Source organism: Camelina sativa, chromosome 18 (genome assembly GCF_030686135.1).
Source record: "Camelina sativa cultivar CO46 ecotype springtype chromosome 18, ASM3068613v1".
NCBI lineage: Eukaryota > Viridiplantae > Streptophyta > Magnoliopsida > Brassicales > Brassicaceae > Camelina > Camelina sativa.
Genome location: NC_141897.1, coordinates 993,043 through 1,019,770, shown reverse-complemented (window position 1 = coordinate 1,019,770; position 26,728 = coordinate 993,043). Strand labels below are relative to the sequence as shown.

General features: G+C 33.5%; 7 protein-coding genes, 1 long non-coding RNA gene and 1 pseudogene across 9 annotated transcripts; 6 read left to right on the top strand and 3 right to left on the bottom strand.

Annotated features, from left to right (window-relative positions):
* Positions 1 to 484: 484 nt before the first annotated feature.
* On the top strand, positions 485 to 2,703 carry LOC104760216 (uncharacterized). Its single transcript, XM_010483103.2, has 6 exons — positions 485 to 1,214; positions 1,308 to 1,366; positions 1,455 to 1,524; positions 1,612 to 1,740; positions 1,834 to 1,962; positions 2,049 to 2,703. The coding sequence occupies exons 1-6, from the start codon at positions 600 to 602 to the stop codon at positions 2,547 to 2,549; spliced, it is 1,503 nt and encodes a 500-aa protein (XP_010481405.1). The 5' UTR covers positions 485 to 599; the 3' UTR covers positions 2,550 to 2,703.
* Positions 2,704 to 3,122: 419 nt separating this feature from the next.
* LOC147921316 (uncharacterized) lies at positions 3,123 to 5,355 on the bottom strand. The gene is made up of 2 exons (XR_015589121.1): positions 3,843 to 5,355; positions 3,123 to 3,478 (listed from the first exon to the last, which is right to left on the bottom strand). It is a non-coding gene; the product is annotated as an uncharacterized LOC147921316 (long non-coding RNA).
* A 2,272-nt stretch (positions 5,356 to 7,627) lies between these two features.
* On the top strand, positions 7,628 to 8,616 carry LOC104760215 (uncharacterized). The gene is made up of 3 exons (XM_087499159.1): positions 7,628 to 7,981; positions 8,076 to 8,230; positions 8,318 to 8,616. The coding sequence occupies exons 1-3, from the start codon at positions 7,687 to 7,689 to the stop codon at positions 8,594 to 8,596; spliced, it is 729 nt and encodes a 242-aa protein (XP_087355285.1). The 5' UTR covers positions 7,628 to 7,686; the 3' UTR covers positions 8,597 to 8,616.
* Positions 8,617 to 8,690: 74 nt separating this feature from the next.
* LOC104760212 (syntaxin-22) lies at positions 8,691 to 10,716 on the bottom strand. The gene is made up of 7 exons (XM_010483100.3): positions 10,296 to 10,716; positions 10,095 to 10,188; positions 9,839 to 9,978; positions 9,626 to 9,688; positions 9,365 to 9,522; positions 9,179 to 9,279; positions 8,691 to 9,072 (listed from the first exon to the last, which is right to left on the bottom strand). Exons 1-7 carry the CDS (start codon positions 10,478 to 10,480, stop codon positions 9,007 to 9,009), a joined length of 807 nt encoding a protein of 268 aa, XP_010481402.1. The 5' UTR covers positions 10,481 to 10,716; the 3' UTR covers positions 8,691 to 9,006.
* Positions 10,717 to 11,318: 602 nt separating this feature from the next.
* LOC104760211 (binding partner of ACD11 1-like) lies at positions 11,319 to 13,120 on the top strand. Its single transcript, XM_010483099.3, has 5 exons — positions 11,319 to 11,469; positions 11,755 to 11,858; positions 11,960 to 12,035; positions 12,117 to 12,197; positions 12,295 to 13,120. Exons 1-5 carry the CDS (start codon positions 11,464 to 11,466, stop codon positions 12,928 to 12,930), a joined length of 903 nt encoding a protein of 300 aa, XP_010481401.2. The 5' UTR covers positions 11,319 to 11,463; the 3' UTR covers positions 12,931 to 13,120.
* Positions 13,121 to 14,835: 1,715 nt separating this feature from the next.
* On the top strand, positions 14,836 to 15,456 carry LOC109130577 (defensin-like protein 308). The gene is made up of 2 exons (XM_019240270.2): positions 14,836 to 15,032; positions 15,149 to 15,456. The coding sequence occupies exons 1-2, from the start codon at positions 14,987 to 14,989 to the stop codon at positions 15,340 to 15,342; spliced, it is 240 nt and encodes a 79-aa protein (XP_019095815.1). The 5' UTR covers positions 14,836 to 14,986; the 3' UTR covers positions 15,343 to 15,456.
* Positions 15,457 to 16,997: 1,541 nt separating this feature from the next.
* On the top strand, positions 16,998 to 17,876 carry LOC109130578 (putative defensin-like protein 303). The gene is made up of 2 exons (XM_019240273.2): positions 16,998 to 17,142; positions 17,526 to 17,876. Exons 1-2 carry the CDS (start codon positions 17,088 to 17,090, stop codon positions 17,741 to 17,743), a joined length of 273 nt encoding a protein of 90 aa, XP_019095818.1. The 5' UTR covers positions 16,998 to 17,087; the 3' UTR covers positions 17,744 to 17,876.
* A 2,201-nt stretch (positions 17,877 to 20,077) lies between these two features.
* On the top strand, positions 20,078 to 25,112 carry LOC104760210 (homeobox-leucine zipper protein HDG5). Of its 2 annotated transcripts, none has more exons than XM_087499157.1 (11): positions 20,078 to 20,225; positions 20,764 to 20,929; positions 21,053 to 21,288; positions 21,750 to 21,867; positions 22,158 to 22,340; positions 22,431 to 22,949; positions 23,036 to 23,134; positions 23,220 to 23,613; positions 23,696 to 23,964; positions 24,053 to 24,148; positions 24,229 to 25,112. In XM_087499157.1, the coding sequence occupies exons 2-11, from the start codon at positions 20,786 to 20,788 to the stop codon at positions 24,637 to 24,639; spliced, it is 2,469 nt and encodes an 822-aa protein (XP_087355283.1). In that variant the 5' UTR covers positions 20,078 to 20,225; positions 20,764 to 20,785; the 3' UTR covers positions 24,640 to 25,112. The 2 variants fall into 2 exon arrangements, with proteins under 2 accessions (XP_087355283.1, XP_087355284.1); XM_087499158.1 differs by lacking the exon at positions 20,078 to 20,225 and adding an exon at positions 20,296 to 20,594.
* Positions 25,113 to 25,476: 364 nt separating this feature from the next.
* On the bottom strand, positions 25,477 to 26,118 carry LOC109130567 (14 kDa proline-rich protein DC2.15 pseudogene; annotated as a pseudogene).
* Between the last annotated feature and the right edge of the window lie 610 nt (positions 26,119 to 26,728).

The window sequence follows — 26,728 nt, the reverse complement described above, 5'->3', positions numbered from 1 at the left end:
AGAGCTTCTTTCGTGGACTCGATTCTCCTCTCCATCAGCCCTTTCGCTTATAAGGAAGCTCTCAGCTCACGTGGTCGTAACAAAATTCTGCACAACCAACCCAGGCTTCATCCACATCTCATCTTCGAGATTGTGGATCGTGAGATCAAGAATATAATCACCTCTCGTGGCGCCAAGAGGCACTGGCAACGGCTACTATCCCTTTGGATTCGATAAAACTCACTCAATTTCTTTTGCTTTAACACTATTATAACCTTGTTTTGTTTTGTTTTTTGCCAAGGTTGCTCTTGTATAGGAGTTTCTTTTTTTGTAAACCCTATATTCATTCTAATGATATTTACATATTTAGCAAAATAAATAGAGGGAGTTATCTTTCTATCTCGTACTACCAAAAAAAATGAGTCAGCCCAATGCTGTGTTTTATAGCCCAATAACTAATGGGCTGATTCGGATCATTTAAACCCGACCCGGTATAAGTCAATCTATGGCGCTCTCTGATTAAAAACATTAACAAAACTCGTTTAGGGTTTCGTCGATCTCTCTCTCTCTCTCTCTCTCTCTCTCTTTCTTCCTCTTTGTCTCATTGAAATCGAACGACGATGGGGAAGAAGAAATCGAAGGAAACGGAGGCGGAAACTCAGACTCAAACAGGTATCTTCACCACTCTCTTCTCCGGCGATGTGGCTGAAGGAGGAAGCTCTGGCTTTGCGAGTCTCTTCTCCGACGATAACCCTTTCCGGCGAAAACAACCTCAAGAAATCAAAGATGAGGAGAAAGGGGATAAACGAAATGTCGATGAAGAAGAAGAAACAGTTTTGCCTGTGAAGACGAAGAAATCCAAAAAGGAGAAGAAACTGAAATCTCTAGATGGTGTTGAAGGGAAAGAGAGGGATTCGGAGGTTATTGAAGAAACTGGGTTGGATTCAAAGAGGAAGAAGAGGAAGAGAGATGAGATTGAGAAGGAATACGAGACGAAGAAGTATGGAAACGTTGAGGTGAAGAAGGAGAAGAAGGTTGGTGAGAAGAGGAAGAAGGCTGATGAAGTAGCTGATACGATGGTTTCAAAAGAAGGATTTGATGATGAGAGTAAGCTTCTTAGAACTGTCTTCGTTGGGAATTTGCCTTTGAAAGTTAAGAAAAAAGTCATCTTGAAGGAATTTAGTAAATTTGGTGTGGTTGAATCTGTCAGGATACGCTCTGTCCCCATTGTCGATGTGAGTTTCTTATATCTGAAAGATGAGTTTCTCTTATTTAGGTTATTGCGTTTAATGGTTTCTGATTTCGTGTGGTTTCTTTTGAATGATTAGTCGAAGAGGACTAGGAAAGGAGCTATAATGCTTAAACAAATCAATGAGAAAGCTTCAAGGTCTGTGCTTGAAACCATGTATTGTTATTCTGATATTGAAGGTTTACTGAAGAAAAGTCTAATGTCAATCTTTTTTTTGGAAATGCAGTGTTCATGCCTATGTTGTGTTTGAAACAGAGCAGTCTGCTGAAGCTTCTCTGGCACATAACATGTCTCTGGTAATATAACCTCTTAGCCTTTTGTTTTCTGTGGTTGAGTTTAGGGAGTTGTGTGTAGAATGAATGATGGTTTTATGTTATATTCAGATTGATGGGAATCATGTCCGCGTTGATAGAGCATGTCCTCCTCGTAAGAAACAGAAAGGTCAGGATGATACTCATTTGTATGATCCTAAGAGGACAGTCTTTATGGGTAATCTCCCTTTCGATGTGAAGGTTAGTTTCACTAGTAGTCTTAGGGTTCTTCTGATCAATTTGCGATAATCGAACACAATCTCAGATTCTCAGTTTTGTTTGTTTCTGATGCAGGACGAGGAAGTGTATCAACTGTTTACGGGTAAGAGTAATCTGGAGAATAGTATAGAAGCTGTTCGTGTTATCAGAGATCCTCACTTGAACATAGGGAAAGGAATAGCTTACGTCTTGTTTAAAACACGGGTATGTTGAAAGTAAACTTTGATCTTTTTGAGGTTTGAGTAACAGTTAATTAGATCTGATGAGTTCTTTTGTTTTGTTAACCATAGGAAGCTGCAAATCTCGTTATCAAGAAAGGATATTTGAAGCTTAGAGAAAGAGAGTTACGGATTTCTCGAGTCAAACTTGATGCAACTCCATCAAAAAGAAAGAGCAGTCCTTCTGAAGCTTACTCTCCGGCCGATAAAAGAATGCGAAAGGACAAGGTGGTCACGCCAACTCCGACTGGGAAGGCTAATCTTTCATATCAAGGTGTGCGAGCTTCAAAATCTGGTGATGATAAGAAGAAGCCTTATCAGAAGAGCCCTGGACAATCCAAGATGAGACCTAGAGGAAGTAGCAGCAGTGAAGACAACAAAAAAGCTGGGAATAATAGTGCTTTGAAGCAGAGAAGTCAGAAGCGGCCAGCTGTTGCAGCAAGAAAGGCGAAAGCAAATGCAAAAAGTTCGTCGAAAGAGAGCGGTGGTAAGCGATTTGCAGGGACTAAGCGTAAACAAGAAAACAGAACGCCTGAAAGCTTCTCTAAGAAGAAGAAACCGAAGCGGTTTTAGGCGGTTTCTTTCAACCATAATGGTAAACCTCTTTCTTCTTCAATAGTTTTGATACTAGTCGTTTTGTATTGTTCTATATCAGTCATGATATACTGTAATGTTGCAACAATTATGTTTCTCTGCAAGTTTAAAAGGAAAGCTATTTTGATGATTATTTAAGATTTTTATTTACTCATAAACAGAATGGGAGTTTCTCTGCTTGAACTTGCTTCTCACGGACTGTATGATAAAAATTGCAACTCTTGTGTTTGAACGATACAACAACAGCTTCCCGAGGAAAAATGGGTTTTATGTGTGGTATGAATAATGTATTGGTAATGTTTTGGAGGCTTGACTGGTTACAGGGAGACTCTTTTAAAGCGAGAACTATTTGTCGAAAACTATAAAGCATGAATGCTGGAATCAATCACATTGCTGCACTGATCCGAGCCATCAATAACACAGGCCATGCACAACAAGCTTGTTTATATTATATTATCAGTCGGACGTTTGTTAAGGTGCATATGTTATCAAAATATGAGTCGTAAGCTAAGCAGAAATCAACTTAAATGGTTGCGCGAAGAAGATCAGATATATATAAAGACATAATTATTGTTTGTTAAAACGATAAGGAATAGAAGGTATATACAATCCAGGGATTGAGACTAACCGTCTACACACACATACACAAACTTGAAATATCTTACTTATTACAAAGGGATGAAGAGAGTCTTCGCATTTTTGTCACATACACGACAATTATTGAAAACATGAAAAACAACACTATGAAAGAGTGCCACTCTCTTCGCCCAGATGTATGTGGTATCTTCATGGATGGATGTGCTTGTAGATCTAGGCAGTTTCAGCTACATTCATCGAGCCCTTGGTACATACTGTAGAACATGCGTTGCCACATTTTTCAACCGCTCCCTTCACGATTTCACTTGCATCTAGTCATTGAAACAAAATTTGAACGGATTACATAAATATATCTATATATATATATAATAAAAAAATAAAAAAATAATAGACATAATATATAGGTTTATGATTTATTTGAATATAAAGCATGAAATACATAACTTTAGTTTTAGACATAAAATTGAATTTGTAAGGATTAATTTAGTTTTAGACATAAGTATTGCATCTACAATTTTGACAAAATGGTTGTAATAAACTTTCCGGCGATTTTTCCGGCTGAAGTCTATTACCGAAATGACCGGTCCTAACAATAAGTAACATATATATTTTGGATCGGATGCGATACGGATGCATGATGCATCTCAGTTATTCAAAAATTTCTAATATCCTTACTCATACTTGTAGTCGCATACTCGCATGTATCTGAGTAACAATCCGTATCCGTTAGAACCTCCAACTATTATCTGAAAACTCATGACATAAATCAAGACGCATGTTGAGGGTGATACCTTTCTTGCTTAGCTACGAATTATATAGGGAAGTCAAGTCCCACTAATTAAATATGTTAAATATTTTGAAAAAATAATGCATTCCTAAGACCGACCATGGTTTTATTAATTTGGAGGTACTATTAATTTTTATAACTGAAAAAATATAAAATTAAAATTTTGGTTTCAAAAGCCTAGAGTGGGTTCCAAATCCTCTACATTTAGAACCAAATCTATTTTTTTTTGTTGGGCATTTTGACTCTAATATTTCTGAGTTTAGAAAAGTTGATTTGGAACCTCTTAATCCACCATTGGAGATGGGTCTAACAAAACTAAAAAAAGATTCTTAGATTTGATGGTAAATAAACAGTAAGAAATACATAAATCAAAGAGATCACGGCCCAATGGTTAATTATGGCAGTGGTTTAAATATTAATGTTATCACTATCAATTTTAATACTTTCCGTGATTGGAGGGTTTTCTATGTGATTCAAATTTGAAAGACTTGATTAACGCCTAAATTCTTGATTTTCAGAATTATTCTGATTGATTGGTATGTTTTTACTGTTTATCACCGAAAAGACTCTCAATCTTTTTTCTTCTTCTTATTAGACTTTAATTTTGACCGCCAAGAATAATTCAAATAAAATGATACAAGTTCGGTGCATCCCAAAAAGTTCATATAGTAGACAAAAATTCAAACATAGAACTTGAAGATAAAACTACAGAACATAGACTAAATGTTTCCGCAAGTCACACAAAATGAAGACGATTCTTACATAACACAAGAAAAAATGACTTAGAGTAAACATTTTTTGAACAAATCAAAACACTATGATTTTAGACGAATCAAATTTTAAATTATTGTAGCCCTATTCGATATATATGAAACTTGAAACAAGGTTTTGGACCAAAAAGGGAAAAAACGATACAGTTCTTTTAGAAAACAAATGATTTATTAATTTGAGTAAAACCGAACAAACCAAAATTGTAATACATATCAAACATACATTTACAAAACTTTTGGTTTTATTTCTATCTACGGATCAAGACCACAAAGTAAACACAAAAACCTAATTCCGAATAAAACATCATCTATAACACAAGCCATATATATGTATAGCATATATTGTTGTTGATGCAAATGAGTTATCATATACGTATGGTCATGCTTGGCTCCTTGTACGCCACCGGCAGCCGATTTTTAAACTAAAATCGGTATCCACTCGTGGCATACAGGGAGCCAGGCATGACAACAAACTAATATATGTATACATATATAGTTCTATACAAAACCTCTACATAGATGCTGGACATCTTTATATGTCGATCTTGGCTTGAATCCATAAGAAATTTTGTTTATAACTGTTGGGGAGAGAAAAAAATGAAGTAGTTAGAGAATTATATTGAAGATTTCTGGTTGAAGAGGAAGTAGTGGTACACATATATAAAGGAGAAAGATAGAAGAGAACTAGTTATGTTCTTGCCAAATTAAAAAGTTATTCAAAAGCATATGACCAAAGTTAGGTTTCGATTTTTAGAATTTTTTTAATGTGAAGATGGATGAATAAAATAGTTAACAAAACTTCACAAGGACCCATTTACTCACTTTCCATAAAGGTTTTTCCTTTTTCTACAAAATTTATTTATTTAGTGAGAGCTAAATCATGCAAAGACTTTTGCTTTTCAAAGCACATAATAAAAGAAAGACAATGATAATATTGCTCCCTAATTCAAATTCTAAGATATTGTAAACCTTAAACTTCAAAGCATAATTTACACTGTTATTGTAATTAGATGGAATCAAAAAAGGATTCTTCTTGTAGGTAATAAAGATTACATAGCGTGCAAACCTGTAGATGAGTTTTACTTTTAATTAAATAGTTATATTGGAGAATTTTATAAGGATGTTTCGTAGTACATGAGGAAAAAAAAAATTAAAAAGAAAAGAGTGAATGGGTTGTCTTGTAAAGAAAAGAAAAGAAAAGAAAAAAATTCATCAGCATAAAGGACCGACGTACATTTTCATCCCAATATCCAGAACGTTAGCGTTGGACAAATCAAAATGATATCCCATTAGGTCTTTGCTTGTCTTGTATTTGTGTGTTATATATTGTTGTGTTATTCGAAAGTAATTGAACAATTGTAAGTTCAAACGTGAAACTCAATGAAAAATGAACTTTATGTTTATGTTTTTGAATTTGGACTGAATTTATATAGGTGATATCATATATAATATTATATACGTAATATATGCAAATACATTTCTACATATATTTCTGTTTAAATTAACCAGAATCCTACACTTTCATAACAAATTTAACAAAACTAATCTCATAACTTGAGAAATCTAAATGAAACTATGAATTAGCATTTCTTACGAATGAAAAGAATATAGTTTATTATCATATACGTTGTAGTAGACACACAATAAACACACTCATGAGCGTGAATATGTTTTATAACAAAGAGAATTCAATTTCAAAGTCTATAAAGCTTAAAATTCGATTCTTCTTTTACAAAATCAAGATTTGGATGTTTTTTTTTCCAATCATTACTCTTCATTGGTCGTGGGCTCTTTCCCTTTCACTTTATATATTTTTCATTCTTTTACAAGTAAAGACACTTTCCTTTTAGTTATGGAGACTCCGATCAGATTCGTTCACTCTGTATCTCTGATCGTTTCATTATGGAGTCTTATTTCACTACTTCACACACTTCCTTAGACGACTCGGAGTTTCGAAACTTCTTGCTTCTTCAACAATGCTCTTCTGAACATGATCCAACAAGCATTGTTCCTGCAACTTCATTGATACAACACAGAAACGTAACAGGTGAAGGTTCACATCGTAACCTCCTTACGTCCATCAAGCTTCTTCCTTTTTACTCTGAGTCTAAGCTTCACGAGCTTGTGATTCTTGAACGTTTGCCTTTGGGAGTTTTCGCTGATCCTTTTGAGCTTCAGAGTCTTCAGCAACGCAGAGGTTAAGATTCTTATTTAACAAGATGAAATCACATGATAAGCTTTTTAGATTTCTTGCAGTGTGATGGAATTTTCATCAGCATAAAGGACCGACGTACATTTTCATCCCAATATCCAGAACGTTAGCGTTGGACAAATCAAAATGATATCCCATTAGGTCTTTGCTTGTCTTGTATTTGTGTGTTATATATTGTTGTGTTATTCGAAAGTAATTGAACAATTGTAAGTTCAAACGTGAAACTCAATGAAAAATGAACTTTATGTTTATGTTTTTGAATTTGGACTGAATTTATATAGGTGATATCATATATAATATTATATACGTAATATATGCAAATACATTTCTACATATATTTCTGTTTAAATTAACCAGAATCCTACACTTTCATAACAAATTTAACAAAACTAATCTCATAACTTGAGAAATCTAAATGAAACTATGAATTAGCATTTCTTACGAATGAAAAGAATATAGTTTATTATCATATACGTTGTAGTAGACACACAATAAACACACTCATGAGCGTGAATATGTTTTATAACAAAGAGAATTCAATTTCAAAGTCTATAAAGCTTAAAATTCGATTCTTCTTTTACAAAATCAAGATTTGGATGTTTTTTTTTCCAATCATTACTCTTCATTGGTCGTGGGCTCTTTCCCTTTCACTTTATATATTTTTCATTCTTTTACAAGTAAAGACACTTTCCTTTTAGTTATGGAGACTCCGATCAGATTCGTTCACTCTGTATCTCTGATCGTTTCATTATGGAGTCTTATTTCACTACTTCACACACTTCCTTAGACGACTCGGAGTTTCGAAACTTCTTGCTTCTTCAACAATGCTCTTCTGAACATGATCCAACAAGCATTGTTCCTGCAACTTCATTGATACAACACAGAAACGTAACAGGTGAAGGTTCACATCGTAACCTCCTTACGTCCATCAAGCTTCTTCCTTTTTACTCTGAGTCTAAGCTTCACGAGCTTGTGATTCTTGAACGTTTGCCTTTGGGAGTTTTCGCTGATCCTTTTGAGCTTCAGAGTCTTCAGCAACGCAGAGGTTAAGATTCTTATTTAACAAGATGAAATCACATGATAAGCTTTTTAGATTTCTTGCAGTGTGATGGAATCTTGATTCTTTTTTTTTTTTGCAGTTTTTAGTGATGTATCTGTGTTTGGAGACACGAATCTTGAGCTGCCTTCGTTTAGATCGAACAGATCTGTTGTCGAGATTCATGTCGAAGTCAGTCCTAGTGATTATGAAAATGGTGAAATCAGCTTAAAGCTTCCCTTACATGCTCGGTATCAGGTAAAATGATCACTTAAATCTTCTCAAGTCTTGTTTTGATTTATTTCAATAACATTGGATCTTTATTTCTCTATCATCTCCATCCAGCCTCTTGACGACAGTGGATACTCTAGAGTGGAGTTTGGAGAGCCGGACTTGTTCTTGTGCTCGAGTCATGAACAGAGAAGATGTTTGGTTTTGTCGATTGGCAGATCCAAGACTGAAACCAGGTCTGTTTTCTGGGACATCCCTGCCGGAATCAGGGGTCATACAGAGTATGTTTCCGCCTTGACATTCGCAGCAGCGGTTTTGTCTGCAATTTCAATTCTTGTGGCATCGGTTTTGAGCTCAAAGGTTGAATCTTGTAAAAACTCAAAGCAGTCATAATAACTCAGCTTTTGGTTTCAGACTTCTTTGCCACAGTCATATGAGTTAATTGTTTTGTTTCCTCTCAGCACAGATAATTAGGGAAGTTTTAAACTGGTCCAAAACAATGACGGTGCATGATCATTCTGATTTATCAAACCGGATAATTTATGAGAAACACAAACAAAACAGACTTTCTCTCAACTCCAACAAAAAGTTTGCACAACAAAAAAAATACACACAGAGACGCTCTATTACATGAACCAATGAACCCACATGCCACCCTCAAACCGAACCGAAGCAAATCACACTACAAAGCCAACTTCTAAGTACTGTCTTCAAAATATGTTTTATATACCAAGTAGTTCCCACTCATTGACACTTTTAAGATGGACGAAATCACCCAACCGACTTGTTCTTGCGTTTTGAAATCAAGCTGCGAGTACGATGATCACAATCAGGAGTACAATGCCAAATATCACCAAGAGCAAGCATGTCTGCGTGTAAACAAGATCAAGACATAAGAGCGTGGCCTAATCTATCCCTAAGGTTTCCTAAACACCATTTATTCACTGCATTGTCTGCAAAGTTTGAGAGTTTTACCAGAGATGAGTTTGACCTTTGTGTCTTCGCAGCTTGCGCCAGCTGAGTTTTGCCTTGTGAAGTTGCAGCACGGGAGTTATCGATGTGAGTACCGATATCATCTGCGAAAGTTAAAAAAGAAAATGAGTTCTATACCTATAGATTTGTTGAGGACATGTTCATATTGAGTTTAACAGGTTTCTTTACCTATCATGACTCCTTGATCGTTAACCAGAACCGCAAGATCTTTGAATATTTCATTAACCTCGCCAATTTGGTTATGGATTTCTTGTATTCCTTGCTCTCGTTCTTCAATCACAGCTTCATTGAATGCAATCTCGTTGTCTAACAACACAAGTTCCTGCCTGCAACACAATTTTTTGAGATGTCACAACATAAGTCACATCTCAAAAACATGAAGAGATATATGTGTCAAAGATCAGTTCTTTTTTTACAAGTATCACATACCTTTTAGACTCCTGAAGTTGTGCCCGCTGTTCCGGGGCCTTATCTACCTCACTGGCCGTGTAACTATATATCCAAAACAACCAAGAAAAATAAGGAACATGATAGCAAAACCAGGGAAAAATGAATGCTTTTTTGGTTTTTATTTCTAATCACTGATTCAGAATACGAGCTTCACTATACAAAACCAAATAAACAACAAAAAATGGGTGTTACCTAGGGGGAAGAGCGGATTGAGGCACAAAAGGAGCATAGGTGGTTTCTCTTTCAGCAGCGGTTTGTTGAGCTTTCTGAAACTCTTTCAAAACAGCTTGAAAGTCTTTTGCAAGCTTAGCATCTGCAATCTTCTTACTTGGCTACACACACACACAAAAACAACTCTCAATCCATCATCAAACATGAGAAAAGATTCACATAACAACAACAAATAAAGAAAGATTTGATTTTTTCTTTTTTTCTTTTTCACAATTACATTGACACCAGTTTGATGATCAGTTTCACTAGCTTCTTTAAGTCTAGCTGAAGTATCCTTCACAAGCTGCCCAATATGCAATCTTGTCTTATGCCTATACCAAAAAAAAAAAAAACAAATTCTCTCACAAAAATTGAAATCGGATTCCGATCAAATGAAAATAATTGGTTCTTTTTTAGGAAGGAGATAAAATTTGTTTACAGCTTTTCACGGAGCTGGGGGGTATCTTTGGGAGTACCGAGAGTGTTAACGAGTCTTTGAAAGGTGGAGACTCCGGTATTGATCTGGAATATTCCGGATGCGACGGCTTGCGTCGAATCCTGTCTACCACCATTGATCTTCCTCGTCGATCTTCCTCTTCCTGATTCTAAATCTTGAAAACTCATCTTCTTCTTCTTCTTCTTCTTTGTTGAATCTTGAAATATTTTTTCACCCTAAAATCTAAATCAAATCGTTCTCTTTTTTTTTTTTCTCGAATTGCGTGAGAAAAGAAAAACAAGTTTTGGGGGTCAAGGTCGTGGATCGTGGAGACAGATAGACGAAAGAATTGGAAAAAGCGTCAGTAACTGATTAATTTTGACAACCAAAAAAAAAAAAAGGCGATAGAAATATTTTCGTTTTTTGATCCTTTATTTTTCGGTATATTTAAGAATCTACCCTCGTTTCTGGTTTTTTTTTAACCAAATTAAACCATTGGTTTGGTTTGGTTTGGCTTTCGTTTAGATTTTGGTTTTAGTATCAGTTTATTGGTAAAAAAGCGTCAGTAATTGATTAATTGACAACACAAAAAAGCAATAGAAAAGTTTTGTATTTTTCGTTTTTGATCCTTTAATTTCGATATATTTAAGAATCTGTCCTCGTTTCTGGTTTTTTTTTGTTCAAATTAAACCATTGGTTTGGATTTGGTTTAGTTCAGTTACACTAAAATGGTCGTTTAACTATTTCAATTTGGTTCAGCAAAATATGTTAACTAATAAGCATGTTTGGTACTTTTCGATGTGAAGGCGAAAACGGTTCTCACGACCACGTGGAGGACAAATAGTGGTGGATAAAGTGATTATGTCACGTCTTTATATTAAAAACGTACAAATGATTGAATAATTTTCATTAGAATTATTTCCCGACAACGAAATAGCTCTAAGCACGACCTTTTGTCTCCCTTCAGTTGGCACATTCGAAGTCTCCGGCGAGAATAAAACAATCCCGACGGGTTACACACGTACCAGATTTGTATATATATTGAATCCGCATCAAATCCTCAAACAAAAGTTTATTTGTTCCTTTTTTTGTTGTTGTTGTTGGCTCCTTTGCTTTCGTGCTTTCGTTTCAAATTCATCCGTTTCAATCCGGTTTATAGCGGTTTTCAGCAATGTCGGTAAGATTTTTGATCCCCATGATGTGAATATGTTCAAATTGGCTAAAAATTGGCGTTTAGTACTCTTATTCAGTAATTATAATCTATGGATTACTTCTTTGATAAATGTGATTAGAATAGTTAACCTTTGGAGTTGTGAAAACAGCTTCTTATTTATATATTGCACAACACAAATTATCAAAACCTGACAAATTCGTTTAACTTTAGCAATAACGGTTTATCCTCTCTGGTTTCATTTTCATGTCAATGTATTATTGTTCTAAACATTGTTGTTTCTCACTGCAGATGGTAACTGTCAAAGTTAGCAACGTTTCTCTTGATGCAACAGAACGTGATCTCAAGGAGTTCTTCTCTTTTTCCGGTGATATGGCTTACTTTGAAATGCAAAGGTCGGTTTTTCTTGGACTTACATTCTCATTCGAATTATAAACTCTTTGAACTGTTCTTACATAGTTCATTAAACTGAAACTGTTGAGATTGTTTTCTACAGCGAGAATGAAGGTTCTAAATCAGCATATGTCACATTCAAGGATTTACAAGGAGCTGAAACCGCAGTTCTCCTCACAGTAAAATTCACATTCATTTCTCATCCTTATCCAACAAAAGTCTATATATTGGCACTTTGTTTCATGTCGATCTCGTTTCAGGGAGCCACAATTGTTGATTCATCAGTCACAGTCTCTATGTCACCAGACTACCAACTACCTCCTGATGCTTTAGCTTCCATTGTATGCTCCTTATAATAAAAACATTTCTTAGACCGCAAAACTCTCTTAATCAACCTTTGTGTGATCAAAGTATTATTTTTGATCTTCTTCTCTACAGGAATCATCAAAAGAGAGCAACAAATCACCATCTCCTTCCCGCGAAGATGTATCGGTATTAAGAAAAGCTGAAGATGTTGTAAGTGGTATGATTTCAAAAGGGTTTATTCTAGGGAAAGATGCCATAGCTAAAGCGAAAAGTCTTGATGAGAAGCATCAGTTAACATCAATAGCTTCAGCTAAAGTCACATCTTTCGACAAAAGAATCGGATTCACCGAGAAAATCAATACCGGGACAACGGTTGTGGGCGAAAAAGTTAAAGAAGTTGATCAAAAGTTTCAAGTCACAGAGAAAACCAAATCAGCGATAGCTGCAGCTGAGCAGACAGTGAACATTGCTGGCTCGGCTATAATGAAAAACCGGTATGTGTTAACCGGTGCTACGTGGGTTACGGGAGCATTTAACAAAGTGACTAAAGCTGCTGAAGAAGTCGGACAAAAGGCGAGAGAGAAAATTGGTTTGGCTGAGGAAGAAGAAGAGGAGAAGAAGAAAGTGGTTGATGAAGTTGCTGCTAATGTTCATTTGTTTGAAAAACCAAAGGGTTTAGACCAATCAGAACAAGATTCAAAAGTCACTGAATCACAACCGCAGCCACCAAAGGAGTTTACTCCGAGTGTTGCTTCAGCTCAACCTTGAGATACATATAAGAAACTTTCCCCAAACGTTCGGAACAAAGAAGCTCACTTTTTAGGACATGGCTTATATGTTCCAAAAACGTTGGACTGCAAACTCTTGTTGTTGTTGTTGTTTCTCCCTTACTAGAAAATGGTGAAGTTTTTTTTTGAAAGAATGCTTAAATTGAATCTCTTTTTTTTTTTTTTGTGAACATTCTTTTGCTAATTTTTCATTTTAAATGATTCTGCTTAACATACTAAAAACCTTCAAGATTTTGATTGGTACCTTCCATAATAAACTGACGATTCAACATGATGATTTGATCAGATTATTTATAAAATTTTAAATTTATGTTCAGCTATTTTTGTGGTGATGCAAGTTTATCGAGTATTGACTAAGCTTTAAATGAGTTATGAATTTATATAAGTTATTCTTTGTTTTTTTTTTCTTCACTTTATCTAGTGATCTCCCAACCTTTTTTAGATTTTCAAACATCAGAATGCAAAATGATCGACCTCAAATTTATTGTTCCAAATTCCAAAAGCTAGATAAGGATGACGATGCTAATGCTGATAAGTGAAAACGATTCATGGAAAATTACAAGGAAATAAATTCTCTGACTGACTCCAACGTTGACTTATTGACTATAAAATTAGATTCTGTATAACATTAATTCGAAAGTTTTGTGGATAATATTCGAATTACAAAAGTTTATCCATTGGAACAAAAAAAAAACAAAGAAGTTTATCCACCGACCACTAGATGACAAAAAAAAACAAAAGTTTCCACTATGTACACATTCGAATGTTTTTTATGTATAAACCATCTTATGAATAAATTACAGTTACTTTGACAAATCATAAGGAAAGTACTATACAGTCGTTATATTTGATGCAAAGTCTCTTTAGTTTGAAAGATACCTAGGTAATTAAATATTTTAGACAATTATTTATTAATGATTTAGATTTTTTAGTGGAGTTACTGGTTTAAGATTTGAATAAAATTTTAAAGACTTTACATGTTACCTAGATTCAGTTGTTATTATATCAAGATTTTGTTTAACTATTAGTATGTGATTTGTCAAAATCATTGAAAATTTTATCCAATTTAGGTTATTAGATGTCAATAAAAAAGTTGTGTTATTCAATTAAAATAAAAGTATCTAGGATTGTTAATGAATTCAATTACTATATTATTGGTTCATGATTTTATACATTTTCTTCACAAAATAAAGTCATGAAAAGTATCACAAAATACAGAATTATTAGAAAGTTAAACAACATCTTTGCACACAAAAAAAAAGCTAAATAACAAAAAAAAGCTAAAAAAAAGCTAAATAACAAAATTCACTTATTCACTTTTGTTGATTTTGTTGAAGTCTTCAAAAAAAATTATAAATTAGAATCCAATAACACCTCTTAGCTAATACAAGCATTAATAATTTAACTAAATATATAATATTAAAGATCTGTTTATTGAATATTGAATTTGTTTGACAATTGAATCTAGACTAGTTTGGATAGGTAGTACTAGGAAATAAAAGTATTTGATAATATAAGTATAGAGTAATTAAAAATAGAGAAATGATATTCTCTTTGTCCCATTTTCTTATTTTTTTTTGGCTAAAAGCACAAAGATTAAGAGGTACCCTAATAAGTACTTTACCATTTTATAAAAGTTCACCAGTAGAAAAAAAAATACTACAGAATTTAAAATTTTATAAACTATTAATTTTTTTTTAAAATTATGTATAGAAACTTGGAAATTAAAATCTAATAAAATCCACAAACAAATATATTTTTTTTTTTTGACAAACATCCACAAACAAAGATATGTAAACAAAACTGGCTCTCTATTATATAGTAGAAGATTTCAATAAAGTTGACTCAAGAAAAGAAGAAAAAGAAGAATTTATATTCAACGAAAAATAAATAACTTTCATCTAAAGCATCAAAGAATTTATGGACTATAAATTAGTGATCAAACGATCTTTTGATTCACAAAGTAAAATCAAAACAAGCTTTTGGTGCAAACGTTTCACAAAACCAAACAGGAGAGAGAGAGAAAAACAAACAACATGAAGGCCTCCGCTTTCTTCATTGCTGTTTTGCTTATTGTATCATGTAAGTAAATATTGAATTAATCTTAATTATTTGTATATGAAGTTTCAACTAAGACATTCATGTAAAGCCGTAAAGGTATGTTTTTTAAATAAATATTTATATATGGATCTGTATAGGTTCATCATCAGTGATAATGGGAGTCGACTATCATGAGGACCATTGCCACGACTTTAAGGATTGTTTTATATATTGCAAACGATATGTACCTGAACCAAGATGTATTAAGCATATTTGCGATTGTACTATAAAATCTCTTTCTACCAACGACGAGATGCCTACATCGGCTTCTTCGTCTCATCTGAATAAGTAAAATATGATTGTGATTCTATTATATATATGTATCCTGTATCCATGAAATATTCTCAAATTAAAACTGTAATCTGTTATAATTCATTAATAAAGTAATACGTTTTATGTGGATAAACTAATCCGTGATGGAACAGCAATAACGTTTGACGAATCTGGCTTTTGTTTTTGCTAAGCCGTTGCTAACTCGCGAGAAATCTTCCGTACATCGTAGCATGCAATATGCATCATGATGCATCACAAACCAACCGTTGGTTCATGATACAATTAAATTTATGTCCACGTCGTAAGTACATATAAATTCGAAATCTTATGTTAGTAGTCAAGACTGTGTGTGACGGAATACTTTATATATATAGAATATAAATAGAAAAGGTTTAAAACATAATTACTAGCTTTGATTCTCGAAGACGAAGAGAGAGAATTTTATTATACTGTACTATATAACAAAGATGCCAAACTTTTACATAATAGAGGTTTAGACGCTGCAAATAATTATTTTCAATATATATATATATATATATATATCTTTCATAATAAGATTATTTAAATACTACAAAATCAATAAAATCAAATTCAACTACTTTCATTACAAAAATAATATGCAAAAGATTGAGTATATGACTCTTTATTCTAAAGTTTGCATGGTAAATGTTGTATAAAAGCTCATCAGAACTGTTATAGTCAGAATACGCATAAGTCCGTAAGCCTGCTCACAATCGCATCTATTATTAAAGCTTTCTTTCGTATAGAAATATGCCTTCCATAGTCTGGGCTCTCCGTTCCTGAAATTTTATATTACATCTTGAAAATAATTATCAATGATTTTTATTTAACTATTAGTTTAGATTTAAAAATAAAAATTAACTAATTATAAGAATGAATACATTAGAGATATATTGAATTGAATATGCTTCTTAATCATGAAAAACCAAAAATATTTATATAATATTTATTACTTTTAATTTTTAATAGAAAAAAAAATTGATACATTTTTTTTTGGTCAACGCTGGAGTCAACGTCGGTCTTTGCCGGAGGCAATCAACCGATGTACCGGATTGTATGTCTATGATGTTGACCACATAACGTCATATAGTTTATGCATGTGGTCATGTAATACATATACTTCGTGTAGTTGAAAATACAATAGTATATTTGATATGTGTGACCATGTTTTCTCGTATACGTCATGTAGCTAGCCATCTTTTTTCCACGCAAATATTTGAACTATTTTCAAACAAAAAAATTATATCATAAAAAGAATCAGCCAATCTTACGTATAAATCATTAAAAAGTATATTTTCAAAAAAGAAGTTTTAAATAAAAGATGATGAGCTAGATATAGAACTTATTAATAATTAGATAATTATATGCATATATAGTTTGTATAGAAATATCATTTAAATTCTTTTACATATGTAACAACAATCACATATCATAATTATATAAAAACCATACAATAATAACAATATGCTTTAATCTTTTTTTCTGGCAACACATTAGTTATTTAAAAATGAAATCCATGCTAATTCTATATATTAGTGGATATGATAATCAAGACATTTTAATAGCAAAAAAAATCTGTGTATGTCTAGTGATCTGATTAAATTAAAATTCTTAGGAAAAAAAGATAATTTATCCTATTATATATAGTCATGTGGATTTTTCATTAAAATCCCATAATAATACAAATTACCCCCGTATACTCACAAGTCGTAAGCAAATTGAATATAGTTATCAAAGTATAGTATGAACTCAAACAAAACAACCTTCTTCTTAGCCTTGTTCCTTGTATCAGCCGTCTGTAAGTGCTTAAATACTCATATATGAATTTTTCATTATACATGTGTCGATATATATTTACAATAAAACACACACACATATAAAAATGTTCATGTTCAGATGAGACGATGGAGATATATATATATATGAGTATTCGATTAAAGTTTCTTTGATGCGGCCTTAAGTTCAGATTATAATGAATCAAACTATCAGACAACATCTATAATCGTCAAAGAAACAAAGGTTTCGATGCGGTTTGAATTCATATGTTAACAAACAAAAAAAAAAATTTGCTTTCATGTAATTTTATTGTTTGATTTGAATATACTTTGTTTATGCGGATTGAACACTAAATTTTTTTTGTTTTTTTGAATTATTTCTTCTCTGGATAATTATTTTTTGAAGGTATACAGATGATAGAAAGTAGGGATTGTTACACAAACGACGATTGCAAAGGCGTGCAACCATGTCCAGTGCCTCTTGCTTGTGTCTTTGGCAACTGCATTTGTCCATGGAAAAATCAATCTAAACTCTCAAGTACTTGTCAAATCATATGTGCGCGTTTGGAAAAAAAAGCTATAAATTCTGATGACGCTAGTCCATGTGTTTGCATCGATAAGTAAATCAAGAAATATGTGTAACAATCAGATCTGTAACCTTAAATAACTGATTATAAAAATCAGATTGTAACAACAATTAGAATTGTAACCTGAAATAAACTGACTATAAAAATCTATTCTTGTTTCATTTATAAAACCCCTAGACCATAATACTTTTTTCTTTCTTCATCATGACTTTTTGGATTTTTAGGCATGTAGTTTCCAATATATGATTTTGAGGCACACACCCCCTTTGGAAAAGACACCAATAAAGTCACATAAGCATGACACTATACTTTTAATTATAAGATGTCAATTTTTCATATTTACATTTGAGATATATAATATGAAATATATAATTTACATTTGAGATAATATTAAATACACACATATATATATATATAGTAAATTAAACACAAACAAATTATATGTATAATTCATGTTATTGTTGAATTAAGTTTGGATATTTTTTTTGGATGTTTTCTTATAATTTCATTCCACACTATCCCGAGATAGAAAGTGAATTACACAACGACGAAAAACATTTCAAATAATTTAGTGAAAAGATTCATAGTGTTATCGAATTTTATAATTTCAACACATTTTTTTCCTTTGTTTTATACCACCGCACTCTCGTCGCAAAGTCTCCAAATAAGATGCCCGTTATAAGATGGCGTTGAAAGTAAATTACACAACAACAAAAACATTCAAAAGAATCTAGTGAACAGATTTATGCTTTAACGAATTCTAACAATTTTTTCTCTTTGTTCTATATTGTCGTGCTTTCGTTGCAAAGTCGCCAAATGAAATGCACGTTATAGGATGACGTTGAAAGTAAATTACACAACGACAAAAGTATTTAAAAGAACTAAGTTAACAGATTCATGCGTTACCGAATTCTAACAACTTTTTTCTTTGTTTTATATCGTCGCACTCTCATCGCAAAGTCACCAAATGATATGCATGTTTTAGGATAGCGTTGAAAGTGAATTACACAACGACAAAACATTTAAAAGAAATTAGTGGATTCAAGCGTTATCGAATTTTAAATTTTAATAATTTTTTATCTTTATTTTGTATGTTGCTTTTTTACTATAAAGTCGTCAACATACACAAGCTTTGTAGGATAGATCACTGAAAGCAAATTAGACACCAAAATAAACAATGGATTATACAACAACAAAAAAAGATCTAGTGATCATGTTAAAGTGTTACTGAATGTCATAAATTAAGTAAATAAATTATTTATTTTTATTTTATATCATCGAGTTTTAGTTGCCAAATTGCAGGAACACTCATGTTGAATGTTGTAAAATAGCATTGATAAAGACCTACCTATAATCCCTATGTCGCTGTTTGTTTTTTGGCTTGGTCAACATCACTAAATTTGTTTATTTTGTATTATTGTGTTGTTCATTTTTATTCTAACCATAAATTATTTCTTAGATGTTAATATAAAAAATAAGTGATATAGGTACAGTATAAAATACTACTTGAGAAAGAAAAAAAATTAATAACTATCAATGGTGTATCAACTATATATTATTATCACTTTTATCGATGGATTAATTATTTTATCAAGTGAATAAGTATAATGATAGAATTAATAAGAAACAAAACTTAAGAAAAAAAAATTAATAGCTTGTAATGGTGTATCAAGTATATTAATATTATTACTTTTTAAATGTCAAATACTTTTTATGAAATGGATTTAATTTTGTTATCAAAGTGAATAAGTGGTATAATGATAGGTTTTAAAGGAAAAAAATATTACTTAAGAAAAAATCTGATAGCTATCATTGCATTGAAAATATATTATTATTACTTTTAAATGTCAAATACTTTTTTATAAAATTGATTCAAATGATTTTTAAATTAAAATGAATACAAGTTATATAATCATAGGTTCAAAAGTAATAATATTACTTATGAAAATCAAATTTATACAAAAAAAAAGGTGTATGAAACTATTCATTGCAGTTTTAAAAATGTCCAACAATACTTCTTTTTATTATTATTAATAGTAGATTTTGTATTTATGTTTGTTTGGCAATGCATAGCACTTCGTGACAAAATAGAATAACTGTAGTGTAACGCACGCACGCGGTAAACGCGTGACTGTATTTGACTTAAAAGTAAGAAAAAAAGGTTTGACTTGTGGAGGGGTCGCTTGTTTCGAGGGTGTAACGTACGGACTCCCACTAATATAACTCCACGTGTCAAGACGGTCCAGTTGACGGAAAGAGTTAGACGAGCGTTACTGTTTTTTTCACACGTTACACTCCGTCAATTATAGCCGTTAATACTAAAAGTCTGCCGTTTACCCTTCTGGTCCGGTAAGTATTTAATGAGAAATTTACTCCTCCATTTATTGCAAAAGGAAAGAAAAACAAAAAAAAACTTAGAGAGAGAGAGAGACTGTGAAAGCTCCAAAAAAAAAAAACTCTTTGCGATTCTTAGTTTTTTTTTTGGTTCTTTCTTTCATTTTTCTTTGTGGCTAAACAAGGTAAGAAAGTGAAAAGAAAAATCTCTATATGTTTCTATGGAAAAAAATCAGTAAAAACAGTAGCATTATCTGGTTTATGTTGTGTTTTTTTAATCTCTACACAAACCCTAATTTTTAGATTATATATCTCATGAACGTTTTTTTTTTTTGAATATTTTCTTCTTAATCCATATATCTTCTTCTCATGAAATGCTCAGATAGTGTCTTTATATTATTATTTTTTTTAAAAAATAGTTGGACCTGTTTTTTCTTTAAAACTTTGAAAAGATTTCATGAGCAATAAATGTTTTGTTTCATCAGTTATGTTTTTTGCTGTATTTAATTTAAAGTATTTTCTGAGCAAATGAAACGATCTAGCTGTCTTCTCTGGTAATTAAATCGTTTCTTTCATGCTTTGCACCTCTTGCATTTGAGAGATTAATTTTTAAGAAAAAATTATTTTCTGCATTTCCATGCACTGATTCCTTCTTTTGAGTCTTTTACTTCTTCAAGATTTCAAAGTAAAACTCTAACTGAGATCTTTGTTAATCATCATTAGGGTTTTCTAAATCTTCTAAGTGATGTTGTCAATCGGAGAAGGTAATGTGATGACTTCGGACAACATTAGATTTGCTTCGCAGCAGCCGTCTTCTTCTTCTCCTGGAACAATCCAAAACCCTAATTTTAATTTCATCCCTTTCAACTCATTTTCATCCATCATCCCGGTTTGTATTCTTGACTAAAGCTTTCCACATTTATTTCATAAATCTTCCTCCATTTTTGTTATTTTTGAACTTTTTAAAAGTTTTTTTCTTAGTATTGAGTTTTTTTTTTTTTTTTTTTTGTAGAAGGAGGAGCATGGGATGATGAGTATGATGATGATGATGGGAGATGGAACAGTAGAGGAAATGATGGAAAACGGGTCGGCAGGTGGGTCATTCGGGTCGGGTAGTGAGCAAGCAGAGGATCCAAAGTTCGGAAACGAATCTGATGTTAATGAACTTCAAGACGATGAACAACCTCCTCCGGCTAAGAAGAAACGTTATCACAGACACACTAATCGTCAGATCCAAGAAATGGAAGCGTATGTTTTTTTGCCATTATTTTTAGTATATGTTTTATATTATTTTAACCACTCGGGTGTGTTTTAATCTGGTTCTCAGTTCATTCTCATAAGTTTTTTGGATTTTTGTTTTTTAAAATCTATGAACTATATCGAAGTTGACACATCTAGTTCTACGAGGTTTGGTATAGTTTTAAATTGGTTTTAGTTTCGGTTTAGAAATGGATATTTTTTTGTTTAATCTTGATTTAAAGGTTCTCTTTGATTACGGTTTGATACTAAATTAAATTTTAAAGAAATTAAACCAACAAAAAGGTAAAAAATTTCTTCTATTTGGTTGTGGTTAGATTTTTAGATTAGTTTTTGTTTGTTTTATCTAACTGAACACACACCTTTAAGACATTTTTTTTTGTATATAAAACATCTCATGATTGGAAATTTCACTTTTGATTTAAGTAGTGATTAAGATTATATCTTTGTAGGTTGTTTAAAGAAAATCCTCATCCAGACGACAAACAAAGAAAGAGATTAAGTGCTGAACTTGGTCTCAAGCCACGACAAGTTAAGTTTTGGTTCCAAAATAGGCGTACCCAAATGAAGGTAATTATCAAATTACTACACTCTCTCACTTTAATAGTAATCAAACATTGCTTTCTATGTATATATATATATATATATATATATATACTTTTGTAACAACTTCTATTCGATAATATCATCTTCATCTTCAAGTGTAGGGTCATCTTAAGTTTAAATAGAGTTGAGCATGAAAGTTTCAACTTGTGATGATGAAATCTTGAAATTAATAAGTTCATTCATAATAATTAGTTATAAAAATATAGGTTCATACAAACTAGTTAATTAATTTTGTGAGGTGAATCACTATATAGGCACAACAAGACAGAACAGAGAATGCGATGTTAAGGGCAGAGAATGCTAATCTTAAGTCGGAGAATTGCCATCTTCAGGGGGAGCTAAGGTGCCTCTCATGTCCTTCTTGCGGCGGCCCCACCGTCCTAGGTGACATTCCTTTCAATGAACTCCACATTGAGAATTGTCGCCTCCGTGAAGAGGTAAACTCCAGTTAATCCTATCCATTTGCATTCAACTTGGTATATTAGTGAAAATGTCTTGCACTAACACATTGATTGTGGATTCCACAGCTTGATCGTATATGCTGCATCACTTCAAGATACACTGGTCGTCCGATGCAATCCATGCCATCATCTCAGCCGTTGATCGATCCTTCTTCTACGCTTCCACATCATCAACCTTCATTGGAGCTAGACATGAGCGTATACGCTGGGAACTTTCCAGAACATTCTTGTGCTGACATGATGATGCTCCCTCCACAAGATACAACTTGTTTCTTCCCAGATCAAACTGTCAACAACAACATGTTACTTGCGGAGGAAGAAAAGGTTATCGCTATGGAAATAGCTGTCTCTTGTGTCCAAGAACTGACTAAAATGTGTGACACAGAAGAGCCTTTGTGGATTAAGAAGAAATCAGATAAGATCGGAGGCGAGATTTTGTGTCTGAACGAGGAAGAGTACATGAAGTTGTTCCCATGGCCAGTGGAGAATCATAACAACAAAGCAGATTTTGCTCGAGAAGCTTCAAAGGCTAATGCAGTCGTTATCATGAACAGCATAACGCTAGTTGACGCATTTCTAAACGCTGTGAGTAGTAGTGAACTTTTCACAAACAACTCCGATTTGGTTACTTTGTTTATAAATTAACTTTGTGTTTCTTTTTTGAATTGAAGGATAAATGGTCAGAGATGTTCTGTTCAATCGTGGCTAGGGCCAAAACGGTTCAGATCATTTCATCTGGAGTCTCTGGAGCTAGTGGTTCTCTTCTACTGGTAATCTAGTAATTCGATTCGATGCACCCTGAACAAACGCATTTGGTTTCTTGCTAATGGAATCTATGTTGCTATGTGTTACAAGATGTATGCAGAGTTTCAGGTACTATCACCACTGGTTCCAACTCGAGAAGCTTATTTCCTACGGTATGTGGAACAAAACGCGGAAAACGGAAATTGGGCAATCGTAGATTTCCCGATTGATAGCTTCCATGACCAAATGCAGCCACCGAGTACTAATTCTCCTCATGAGTATAAGAGGAAACCTTCAGGCTGTATCATTCAAGACATGCCTAATGGATACTCACAAGTCAAGTGGGTAGAGCATGTGGAAGTAGACGAGAAGCACGTGCACGAGACCTTTGCTGAGTATGTGAAAAGTGGAATGGCCTTTGGAGCTAACCGTTGGCTCGACGTGTTGCAGAGACAGTGCGAGAGGATCGCTAGTCTAATGGCTAGAAACATAACTGATCTTGGAGGCTAGTAGTCTAAATTAAATCAAATCCCCCCTTAAAACCCTTAAAACCGCAAAATCACTAAATCTCTGTTTTCTCTTTGCAGTGATATCATCAGCAGAAGCGAGGAGAAACATGATGAGGTTATCACAGAGGATGGTGAGAACATTCTGTGTGAATATAAGCACTGCCTATGGACAATCTTGGACAGCTTTGTCTGAGACAAGCAAAGACACTGTGAGGATCACAACGAGGAAAATGTGTGAACCTGGTCAACCTACAGGAGTTGTTCTTTCTGCTGTCTCAACCACTTGGCTTCCATTTACTCACCATCAAGTCTTTGATCTTATCCGTGATCAACATCACCAATCTCTGGTAATAAAACCCAAACTAGACTCTTCCCTCTGTTCTGTTCTTGATTATTATCATCACTTTCAAATTGAACGATTTTTTTAATCTGCAGCTAGAGGTTTTGTTCAATGGGAACTCACCTCATGAAGTTGCTCATATCGCTAATGGTTCACATCCTGGAAACTGCATCTCTCTTCTTCGAATCAATGTAAGATTTGATTCAAACCCTAATTCAAAGATTCAAGCTTTTGAAATGTTTATATAACAAGTTCGAATTTTTTTTAACAGGTAGCGAGCAATTCATGGCACAATGTAGAGCTGATGCTTCAAGAGAGCTCTATCGATAACTCAGGTAGCTTAATCGTCTACTCCACCGTCGACGTTGACTCAATCCAGCTCGCGATGAACGGAGAAGACTCTTCCAATATTCCGATTCTACCCCTCGGGTTCTCCATCGTACCAGTGATTCCTCCGGAGGGTATTTCAGTCAATTCAAATTCTCCTCCGTCGTGTCTTCTCACCGTCGCGATTCAGGTTTTGGCGAGCAACGTCCCAACGGCGAAACCGAATCTCTCAACCGTCACCACCATCAATAACCATCTCTGCGCCACCGTTAATCAGATCACCTCCGCCCTTACCAGCACCGTTACGCCGGCGATCGCATCTTCCGCCGCCGTTTCCAAACAAGAAGCCAGCTGATTGACCGAATTACCTCTAAACCTCCTTGCTTTTTTTCTATCTCAGCGCAGTACCAAGTTAGGGGCAAATTGGGTAAAACAGGGAGGTTAATAGGTAATTAGGTTATGGCTTCGAGGGTAGTTTGGGTAAATAACGTAGCGTCTAAATGGGATAATCTTTTTAGGTTATTTTCGGTTTATGTAAGGGTAAAATGGGAAACTAAGTTTATATATGTTTTTGTGGGGTGAGGGCCAAAACGGTAATTAGAGGAAGTCAAGAGCGCACCAGGTTTGGGTAAGTTGACCTTTTTGTTTTCTGAACAGGATTATCGGTCTAACCGGTTTTCGGTTTAACAGAAAAGTGAAGCTGGTTCGGGTATTGACTTTCAACTTGGTTTGGTTTGACTCCTTTCAAATGTGTTTTTGGCTTATTTTGCAATTAGTTATGCTGCTACCTTCTTCTTTTATTATAATACTTCGGCTTTTCGTATTTAATGTTTTGGTCTTTTCAATGATTTTCTTTTATACAAGTATCGAAATGGGACAACATATATTACCATTTTTAGTTAAAAGATATCACGTAGTACTTCTCGTGGGAGGGATTTGAATGTTTGCTGGTTGAGTCTCATTTAATGATTAGTATTATGCAATGCATGCTAAGTAGAGTTAGCAAATTTTAAAATTGTTAATATCTGGCGAATGTGACAGGAGTATATAACATGATTAAGTCCGTGCAAATACAAATGTTTTAATTATAACAAGATTCCTACGGTTGGAAATTATCTTCATGTTACTTGTGTCTATAATTTAATATGTTATGATGCGTATAAATAAATTATTTTAAACAGAGGCAACCTGCTTAATAAAAAGAAAAGTCTCTTTATTTCATGAATATAACGAATTACAAAAATAGAAAAAGATATCATCAGGCGAGGATTTTAAGAAAGAAAAAAAAAATGAAATGTGGAATCTAGAATCTCAGTTTAGAATGTGTTATCTCTAGGCACATTTGAAACCAGATGGAACCTTCTTACCGCAATGGTTTAGGACAAGGTTTAAAGAAATTGGAACGTTAAGGTTGATACCAAGAAGATTAGCCTTTAGGGCGGTGCAAAGACAGACGGCGGCTTCAAGATCAACTAGACCATCGATGAGAGCGCAACATTGGGACGTTGGTGGTAGAGAAACCTTAACCAAATCCAACACATTAGCACATACCTTGAGTTTAAGAGCGTCTTTACATGTGGGTTTATGGTAAGGAGACGATGGTGAGGGCTTCTTGTGATAGCTCTTGGACGGTGGTCGTGGACAAGGGATAGAAGTCGAGCTGACCAAAGTAAAGAAGATGACATTAAAGAGGAAAAGAAGAGCTATCTTAGAATAAGCCATTGATAAAGAAGTAAAGTTTCAAATAAGAGTATTTCTTATAAAAGGTACAAGAAATTTTTTATAACTTTTCTTCTTTGTCAAGCTTGTGATGTTTGTGTGAAGAATATGGAGATATTGACAGGGTTTTTATAGGTGAAGATTAAGATTGGTTTATGTGTTTTTAATTAAAAACTGACGACTGGAAACTAAACGACAACTTTCCATTGGAATGTTCATGTGAGGAATTATTTAAAATATAATGATGAATGAATTGATCTTACAAACTGTCACGACGATATTTGGATCGTTGCATATGTAACATGCAATAGTCAATATATGAGTGGGTATATAAATATAAATAAGACTTACAACCAGAGAAAGAGAAGGTTGTAACCATAAAACAAGTGAAGTATATATATTTGTGATCTATCAATATACTTTTTATACAAATTAACACCGGTGAAAACTGCTTTCAATTATTTCCTAATAATATCAAGTTTTAGCTTTCATTTTTGTTCTCCTATTTTTGTGGGTTACTGAGGCCGGAAAAGTTTGGTCAGTTAGCTTAATTACAATTACAGATTGGCCAATCTTAGAATAAACCACCGATGAAGAAGTAAAGTTATAAAGTACTTTGTCTTTTAGGGTTAAGGGATAAAAACAAATCCTTAAAAGTTGCCACTCGAACCCAGAGTTAGTTGGTTCTCCCCGATATGCGTTGAGGCAGAGCCGGTCCAGAGGGG

What these genes read in the sequence shown, in the direction of transcription:
- LOC104760212 (XM_010483100.3), bottom strand. Translation starts at nt 10,480, where the DNA reads ATGAGTTTTCAAGATTTAGAATCAGGAAGAGGAAGATCGACGAGGAAG. An exon ending in CAATCCGCTCTTCCCCCTAG is followed by an intron (nt 9,689 to 9,838) that starts GTAACACCCATT and finishes TTGGATATATAG; the next exon opens with TTACACGGCCAGTGAGGTAG. An exon ending in CAACTTCAGGAGTCTAAAAG is followed by an intron (nt 9,523 to 9,625) that starts GTATGTGATACT and finishes ATTGTGTTGCAG; the next exon opens with GCAGGAACTTGTGTTGTTAG.
- LOC104760211 (XM_010483099.3), top strand. An exon ending in GCTTACTTTGAAATGCAAAG is followed by an intron (nt 11,859 to 11,959) that starts GTCGGTTTTTCT and finishes TGTTTTCTACAG; the next exon opens with CGAGAATGAAGGTTCTAAAT. An exon ending in AAACCGCAGTTCTCCTCACA is followed by an intron (nt 12,036 to 12,116) that starts GTAAAATTCACA and finishes ATCTCGTTTCAG; the next exon opens with GGAGCCACAATTGTTGATTC.
- LOC109130578 (XM_019240273.2), top strand. Translation starts at nt 17,088, where the DNA reads ATGAACTCAAACAAAACAACCTTCTTCTTAGCCTTGTTCCTTGTATCA. An exon ending in GTTCCTTGTATCAGCCGTCT is followed by an intron (nt 17,143 to 17,525) that starts GTAAGTGCTTAA and finishes TATTTTTTGAAG; the next exon opens with GTATACAGATGATAGAAAGT.
- LOC104760215 (XM_087499159.1), top strand. Translation starts at nt 7,687, where the DNA reads ATGGAGTCTTATTTCACTACTTCACACACTTCCTTAGACGACTCGGAG. An exon ending in GAGTCTTCAGCAACGCAGAG is followed by an intron (nt 7,982 to 8,075) that starts GTTAAGATTCTT and finishes TTTTTTTTGCAG; the next exon opens with TTTTTAGTGATGTATCTGTG. An exon ending in CCTTACATGCTCGGTATCAG is followed by an intron (nt 8,231 to 8,317) that starts GTAAAATGATCA and finishes ATCTCCATCCAG; the next exon opens with CCTCTTGACGACAGTGGATA.
- LOC104760210 (XM_087499157.1), top strand. Translation starts at nt 20,786, where the DNA reads ATGTTGTCAATCGGAGAAGGTAATGTGATGACTTCGGACAACATTAGA. An exon ending in ATTGTCGCCTCCGTGAAGAG is followed by an intron (nt 22,341 to 22,430) that starts GTAAACTCCAGT and finishes TGGATTCCACAG; the next exon opens with CTTGATCGTATATGCTGCAT. An exon ending in TTGACGCATTTCTAAACGCT is followed by an intron (nt 22,950 to 23,035) that starts GTGAGTAGTAGT and finishes TTTGAATTGAAG; the next exon opens with GATAAATGGTCAGAGATGTT.
- LOC104760216 (XM_010483103.2), top strand. Translation starts at nt 600, where the DNA reads ATGGGGAAGAAGAAATCGAAGGAAACGGAGGCGGAAACTCAGACTCAA. An exon ending in GCTCTGTCCCCATTGTCGAT is followed by an intron (nt 1,215 to 1,307) that starts GTGAGTTTCTTA and finishes TTGAATGATTAG; the next exon opens with TCGAAGAGGACTAGGAAAGG. An exon ending in ACGTCTTGTTTAAAACACGG is followed by an intron (nt 1,963 to 2,048) that starts GTATGTTGAAAG and finishes TGTTAACCATAG; the next exon opens with GAAGCTGCAAATCTCGTTAT.
- LOC109130577 (XM_019240270.2), top strand. Translation starts at nt 14,987, where the DNA reads ATGAAGGCCTCCGCTTTCTTCATTGCTGTTTTGCTTATTGTATCAT. An exon ending in TGTTTTGCTTATTGTATCAT is followed by an intron (nt 15,033 to 15,148) that starts GTAAGTAAATAT and finishes GGATCTGTATAG; the next exon opens with GTTCATCATCAGTGATAATG.